General features: G+C 36.9%; 2 protein-coding genes and 1 pseudogene across 3 annotated transcripts in view; 2 read left to right on the forward strand and 1 right to left on the reverse strand.

The window, feature by feature from the left end:
* LOC107738128 (AP-1 complex subunit gamma-1-like) overlaps positions 1-3,697 on the forward strand; it is a 13,047-nt gene extending 9,350 nt beyond the window's left edge. Inside the window, exons 17-22 of one of the 2 annotated variants that reach the window (XM_016549825.1) lie at positions 844-948; positions 1,036-1,180; positions 1,268-1,400; positions 1,768-1,919; positions 2,598-2,701; positions 2,789-3,697. In XM_016549825.1, coding sequence (XP_016405311.1) covers positions 844-948; positions 1,036-1,180; positions 1,268-1,400; positions 1,768-1,919; positions 2,598-2,701; positions 2,789-2,903 — 754 coding nt within the window. In that variant the 3' untranslated portion in view covers positions 2,904-3,697. The remainder of the gene's footprint in view (positions 1-843; positions 949-1,035; positions 1,181-1,267; positions 1,401-1,767; positions 1,920-2,597; positions 2,702-2,788) is intronic. The other variant, XM_016549824.1, reaches the window with a different exon arrangement.
* Positions 3,698-3,919: 222 nt separating this feature from the next.
* Positions 3,920-5,079, reverse strand: LOC107738134 (NEDD8-like). The gene is made up of 4 exons (XM_016549832.1): positions 4,945-5,079; positions 4,664-4,711; positions 4,494-4,576; positions 3,920-4,412 (listed from the first exon to the last, which is right to left on the reverse strand). The coding sequence occupies exons 1-4, from the start codon at positions 4,960-4,962 to the stop codon at positions 4,289-4,291; spliced, it is 273 nt and encodes a 90-aa protein (XP_016405318.1). The 5' UTR covers positions 4,963-5,079; the 3' UTR covers positions 3,920-4,288.
* Positions 5,080-5,264: 185 nt separating this feature from the next.
* LOC107738131 (zona pellucida sperm-binding protein 3-like) lies at positions 5,265-7,469 on the forward strand (annotated as a pseudogene).
* The last annotated feature ends 15 nt before the right edge of the window (positions 7,470-7,484 follow it).

Raw genomic sequence — 7,484 nt, forward strand, 5'->3', positions numbered from 1 at the left:
AAATGGTTTTCAACGGTCGTTTGATCGCGTCCAGTGTAGGCAGACTTGTTGCGGCGCAGACACGGTGTTACTCACCTATCGAGAAGAAACAAAGCAACCTCGGCGTCCGATCGCAGGCCTTCCGCTCCTTGAGTTCTCTCCAGCTCTGGAAAACTGATCCGATATTTACACGGGTCCTACTTCTTGCCTTTGTTCTGCAGACGTTTTCCTCTTTTGTTTTTTATCCGCCATCTCTATCTTTCTGTCGCTCAGCTCGGCTAATGTCCGTCCTGTGCACTGAACGCTCTCTCCTCCACATCATGAGACATGCCCCTTACTGCTGATTGGCTACAAGTTTGTTTTGCTATTCGGCCCAAATCAGTTTTCTAAAGCGTTTTTGAAAAATCGCTTACCCCACCTTTAATATATTAAAAATAAAATGCTAAAAACTAGTGCTATATTTAATGGTGTTGTTCACGTATTAGTGTTTTTTTTTTTTTCAAAAAATTTTTTTTTCAAATAGATGCTATTCTTTTGAATTTACTATTCATTGAAGAATCTGAAAATGTTGCTTTGCTGTTACAAGAATAAATAAGATTTTAAAATATATTAAAATAGAAAACATTTATTTTAAGTCATAATAATATTGTGACTGTATTTTTGATCAAATAAATGCAGCCCTGGTGTATAGCTAAAAAAAAAAAGTTTTTATATGGGCTGAAAACGGTTACGTTATTGAATACGTACATACCTAGGAAAAAATCACTCACACAAACATAAGTTATTGTACTTTGTTATTTGTGTGTAGATTCTGTAGTCTGTTTGGTCTTACATCTTTTTCATCTTTGTTTTTCTCTCAATCAGCCGAATCAGAAGTATTGTCAGTATTTACGGCAGCTGCATTGACCTGGAACTACAGCAGAGAGCGGTTGAATATAATGCACTCTTCAAGAAATATGACCACATGAGGTACCGCTGTGTGTTTTCATAACGTATTATTGTTTATTAAAAAACATCATGCATGAATGGTGCTGCTCTTCATTGTCTTCCTCTCAGAGCTGCGGTATTGGAGAGAATGCCTGTGATGGACAAGAACTTACCTGGCCACACTAATGGAGACACACCAGGAGAGATTAAAGAGCCTGACACATCCAAACCCAAACCAGTTGAAGCAGGTTTGCTCTCAGAACCAGCAAGCCAGGTAATTATTACAGGATATTGTATTTAGACATACAGTAGAACTGCTAAGCAATAGTTAAACCTTTTTTTGGATTTACACTTCTGTTAGGTGTGTGACCTTTTGGATCTCTTGGGTGGGACAGACACACCTCTTCAGCCCAGCCCTGCCCCAACCAGCACTCCAACAACTACCTCTAGCGCAGATCTTCTCGACCTGCTGGGAGGACTGGAGCCAACACCAGGTGAGAACATACAGTATCTCACAGAAGTGAGTACACCCCTCACATTTTTGTAAATATTTTATTATATCTTTTCATGTGACAACACTGAAGAAATTGAAGAACTCACCATTCCTCCAGCTCCATTTGACCTATTTGTCCTGAAAGATGTACATGTTTGGAATCATAAAGATTAAAAAAACAGCAAGAATGCATTAAATTGATAAAAGTGACACTAAAGCAGACATTTACAGTGGTACAAAACATTTCTATTTCAAATGAATGCTGTTTGTTTGAACCCATCAAAGAATTCTCGAAAAAAGTGTATCATGGTTTCCACAAAACTATTTAGCAGAAATGCAGAAACATTGCTGTGTTTATGTGCATGTAGTTCCCACTGTGTCAGTCTACGAGAAGAACGGATTGAGCCTGAAGATCCAATGTGACAAACAAACAGAAACCGAGGTCACAGTCTCTCTTATTGCCTCTAACTCTACTCAGAATGACATCACCAACTTCACTCTTCAAGCAGCAGTACCAAAGGTCTGTACCTGCTCCATTTTTAAACTTAGCTCTGTTTTTGCACACACAAGCAGCAGATATTCATTTCAGCAGCCATATTAACAGGTTACAGCATTCACACCATTTACGAATATTTTTATTTATTTTTTTGCTTCATGCTGCACTCTGAATCCAAATGATTTAAGTAGTTTATATTCTGTACTGAAGAGTTTTGGTTCCGTTCAGTGTAGATTAATTACTATTTGGTTCTCCACCACATGTACATTAAATGTCACAATAAATGCGTTTTAAATACCTTTAATTTTATCATTTATGGCATGTATTAAAATGAAGTACCTGTTATTATCCAGTTACATTCAGTTGATTGCATTATAGCTTTGAAGATTTTTTTTTTCTGTTAAAAACTCACTATTTTTATGACTTAAGATGATTTTTATTATCCTTATTTTGAAGAATTGGTCTTTTATTTGATTATGAATTATTTTTAATTTGCTTTAAATTGCCTTTAACATACAAACACCCTGTAAAAATGCTTAATGTTTTGTGTAAAGCAGGCCTTACTATTTCTATTTTAATTTCTCACAAAATAAATACATTTTAAAAAATCTATTTACACATTTAACTTGAGAAAGAAATTATATAATTCAGAAGCATTTAGATGCTGCCATCTCTTAAAAACAATAATATATCCCTGTTTAGAGTGTTCAGCTGCAAATGAAGGCTCCGAGTGGTAATGTGATTCCAGCACATGGCCTTGGTCAAGTCACGCAGACTGTTTTACTTAACAACCCTAACAAGGCAAGTCTACCCTGCTTTAGATTTGTGCAGCTGTCTTTCTTACTAAACTTATCAGCACTATTTATGCACAAGCTTGACTATACTTTTATACCCCTTAAGATGCGGATCCGTGTGTCTTACTCAAATCAGGGTGCAATGCATCAGGACACAGTACTAATTGACTCCTTTCCTAGCACAGCCTGTCAGCCATCAATCAGCCCTTTGTGACAGACCTACACACGTCCAGAATCTCCATGACTGTCTTTCCTATAAAGATGGAGATCGATGGAAATAGGCAGCTGTCTGTCAACCTCTCTATTATGGACTAAATGCTGTCCCAGCACAGATTTGATACAACAGGTTTTTATGAAGTGTTATCTTGGTTTGAATTGTCTGGAACAAAGTGTGGTTTCATGTGCTGTCATTACTGCACAAGATTAAGACAGTCACACTAATGTACACTATCATTGGATAAGATCCTTTGTGCACTGTCACGAAGTAAGTTGAACTTGAATTAGTGATATCCTTCATGTGTACCTCCTTAACTGATTATTCAGACTTTCTGGGAACGAACAACATGAGCTGTGAGGTCAGTTGAGCTCCAATTGCCTTACTGTTATCAAAGCCTTTCTCGTCATCATTTTTGTTGGTTTATCTTTTCCTCTCAGTCTCAGGATATTCCTAGAGCACCATTGTATCATTATATTGACAGTGAATGTGACCTTACCATCTCACATATTTACAATGTCCGATTCATAATTCTCAACTTCATTGTGTGTGTGTGTGTGTGTGTGTGAAACCACAGATACCCATTGTTTATTCTTCTTTCATCCAAACAAAATACAATAAATCATATATACGGTATAATGCACTGCGTTCAAGAAATGAATTTTAGGAAGATGATGGTTTAGTCAGCATCTCTTTTAGGATACAACATTCCTTATTGTATGTTCAAGAGCCAGGGTTATTATGGTTATTATACTAAAAACACGTTTGTCCCTCGACATACATAACTTTAACTGAAATAAAATATTAAAAAAAAAATTTAACTTATTTATTTGAACCAGTTGCCGTAGCAACATTTCTTAATTTCTTTTGTTGAACTTGATGAATATGCTATGAATAAAAACTGTAGACATGTTAAAAAAGCACACACACAAATGACAGACATACAGCAAAGTAACTATTAATATATATTTAAAAAAATCATTTAAAAAGTACAATACTAAAATAACACTGTCAAGATCTGGATGAGGAGAATGAGTTGAAATTTTTTTTTTTTTTAAAGATAATGCAAACTACTTTTCTTAATGAGCCCTTATAAGGGAGCAGTTACATTTTAAAACTTAAGTAAATGTGTTTTTAAGTGCACAATTTTATACCGTCATATACTGCAGAATGAAAGGGCAAAAACAAACTTCAACATGAACTAACATTTCAGTTGTAAACTGTCAATCCCAAGCAGCTGTGATCACGCTAACATGATTTAGACTGATTTATGCAAAGCCAAATGTCCACTTTTGGCTTTAAACACCAGAGCCTCTTGGCAATCCTGCTGTTTTGACGTACATGATAACACCGATTTCTGCTATTTCCAGTCTTAATAGAATAGATTAGAGGAAAGACACTGGGTGACTGCAGGGCCAGTGCAGGTTTTGCCCTCCTCGGAGAGCAAGAACTAAATGCAGGACAGATCCTCCCTGGATCTTGTAGTCAGCAGCAGTCTTCTCATCATTCCTGAAATAAAGAAAGACAGGAGAGATTGGTTTTTGCCCTATGTAGTTGAATTCAAACTGACGTTTTAATGGGGATCTTTACATTTGTTTTCCGCTATAAATGAGTCTTTGCTGTTGTGGAGGGATCCCCTCCTTTTCTTCCACCCTTTCTTTGATTCTCTCCACCTTGTTGGAAAAAGAGAAGAACATTAATTTCCAAATACTTCCAAAGATAAAGAAATACGATCCACAATTTTAGCACAACAAGCATACCTTGTCTGTAGGCTCGATGTCAATTTCTATTTCTTTGCCCGTGAGTGTCTGAACCACGACACAAAAATAGTTGTTTATGATACATCTCAATCACTCAACTACTAATACAAGACATTATAAATAAACTTGAATTGTTCTTCACTTTGACAAGTCGATTAATCTTCTATTAAAAATCTACCCAAATCAAACACCAACAGTTTGAACATGTTAATACTGGACAAAATAAACCAGGTTAAAACAGATTATATAAACTCATAGCGGCAGCGACAAAAATCACTTACCTTAACTTTAATCAACATATTGATGGCTCTATTTTATCTCATACACATTAAACAGAAACTAGATCATATATTTAACACTAGCTGTTAAAACCTAATGCAAATGAACCGTCTTAAACCATAGATATGTATATATATATCTATTAGCCAGTTATACAGACAGGGGTAAGTTGTGTCTTTTTCCTCCTGAAGTCAGCTGGTTAACCAACCTCAGTTGGCAAGTATATAGTTAGTTTGTTGCTAATTATCTGCTTTGAAACCAGCTTCTAAACAGAGATAGTTGGGTTTGGATTGGCTTTTTGAGGAGTTATTCCATTTTCTTCAACTTTCAGGCACACATGAGTACTCCCTCTCTCCTTTTTTCTATAGATGTCCAAATTACATGTGGGGAGCTTTCCTTTCATGTTAAGTGGAAAGTGGACAAATCGATGACTGGAAATCCTGCTCGTCTTTTCCTGGGTAGCTGCTTGGCTTCACACTTCTCAAATCTGTCAAATGAAGGAGCAGTTGCAGACTTTTACTATGGACTTGATGATTGTGGCTTCAGACGAATGGTAAGTTTGATTTCACTAATCGCTGAATCCTGAAATTATGGTGATTTTTTTTTTTTTTTACGATTTTTTTTTCCTTCCAATTAGGCAACATGGAAATACTTGGTGTATGAGAACAAGCTAAACTACAGGCCATTGCCAAAGCCCCACCCTCCTTCTTTCAGCTATCCGGTTAGATGTGTGTATGACAGGTAAACACAACTAGGTACTCAAGTCTTTACCAGGACTCTCAACCCCAGATCATGTACAATAATTTCAATTATGTTATCAGGCCGAAGGGTTGGACTCTTGCTTTCTAGAGCTCTTCTGCTGGTTTTATTCAAGGTCATGGAGAACTGGTCTTTCACATGGCAATTCTCAATTGTAAGCAGGAACATCTATTTTTTTTTTACGATTTTTTTTTCCTTCCAATTAGGCAACATGGAAATACTTGGTGTATGAGAACAAGCTAAACTACAGGCCATTGCCAAAGCCCCACCCTCCTTCTTTCAGCTATCCGGTTAGATGTGTGTATGACAGGTAAACACAACTAGGTACTCAAGTCTTTACCAGGACTCTCAACCCCAAATCATTCCCAATAATGATGTACAATAATTTCAATTATGTTATCAGGCCGAAGGGTTGGACTCTTGCTTTCTAGAGCTCTTCTGCTGGTTTTATTCAAGGTCATGGAGAACTGGTCTTTCACATGGCAATTCTCAATTGTAAGCAGGAAAATCTACTGTTTCTCTTGGTCTTATTATAACAATAACTTGCATATCATAATCCCTCCAGATAATTTCAGTGGCCCTGCAGAATCCAATGTCTTTCCACTGGGATCTTTTGTTCCTATTTGGGCTGGTGTTAACCAGCAAGCCCATCAGCCTCTGCTGCTGCTTCTGGAGGAATGTGTAGCCTCCACAACATTCGAAATCTACCCAGATACTCTTACATACCCACTCATCACCAACAAAGGGTGTACATTTATGATTATTTGAAATATCCATTAGTCAGCACATTATTTCATTCAATTTAGTGGCCATGTGTCTATAATTGACTTAATGTGAATCCATCATAGGTGTCTCGTGGATGGTAAGAAGAGCTTTTCCAAGTTTTTGCCAAGGTATCACTCCTCCTCGATTATTCTTCACCTTCAAGCTTTCAGATTCGCTTTGGGACAAAAGGTGAGGGAGCGCCTTCAGAGGGAAACGGCAAGTTGTTAAACATCTGAATTTGTTGCTGCCTGTTATTTTTTCCGCAGGTCTTCATCCATTGCAAATTAATTGCATGGGACCCTGACAACCTCAATGAAACAAAGAAGGACTGCAATTATAATAAAGCCACAGGAGAGTAAGCGTAAACATGATTTGTACTTAGTTATTTAATCTAAGTTGATATGGTTTACTGGAAAATATCATATAATGCTGCTTTCATAAAAGGTGGGAGTTTTTAGACGACCCATTCCAAAGTTCTCTTTGTCAGTGCTGTGATTCAGCATGTCAAGGCTGTGGAAAGAGGGACACCGATTCTGGTAAATCAAAAGTGTATAATGCCAAAAAACTGATGTTAATTATGGCAAAGACTGGAATATGGGTATGTTAACATGCAATGTGTCTGGATTACAGCACCTCAAGGACTGGTACTAAAGTCAGTGTTGGGACCTTTGACATTTACAGAAGTTTCACCGTGATGTTACTCCGTGCCATCCTTTCTCTTTTGTAATTATGTTCTTAGAATTGTTTAATATTGTCTTATTATAGTCTATATGTCTTATTAATATAGTATTATGTTATGCATATTGTGGTTTGTTTTTCCTCATTGGTAGGCTGAGTGTCTGTCTAGTGATGCAATGGATGACTGACAGGTCAGAGGAGTGTACGCTGATATTCTTGTAATAAATCACCATTGTGTTGGAATAACTTTTTTTCTTAGGTGCTGAATTCCTGATCGGAATTCAGATGATTCCTGAGAGTGATTAGGAGTGGCTCTAAGAAGTCATCTGATATATATATA

The sequence above is a fragment of the Sinocyclocheilus rhinocerous genome, unplaced genomic scaffold (genome assembly GCF_001515625.1).
Source record: "Sinocyclocheilus rhinocerous isolate Xijiao unplaced genomic scaffold, SAMN03320098_v1.1 scaffold254, whole genome shotgun sequence".
Lineage (NCBI taxonomy): Eukaryota > Metazoa > Chordata > Actinopteri > Cypriniformes > Cyprinidae > Sinocyclocheilus > Sinocyclocheilus rhinocerous.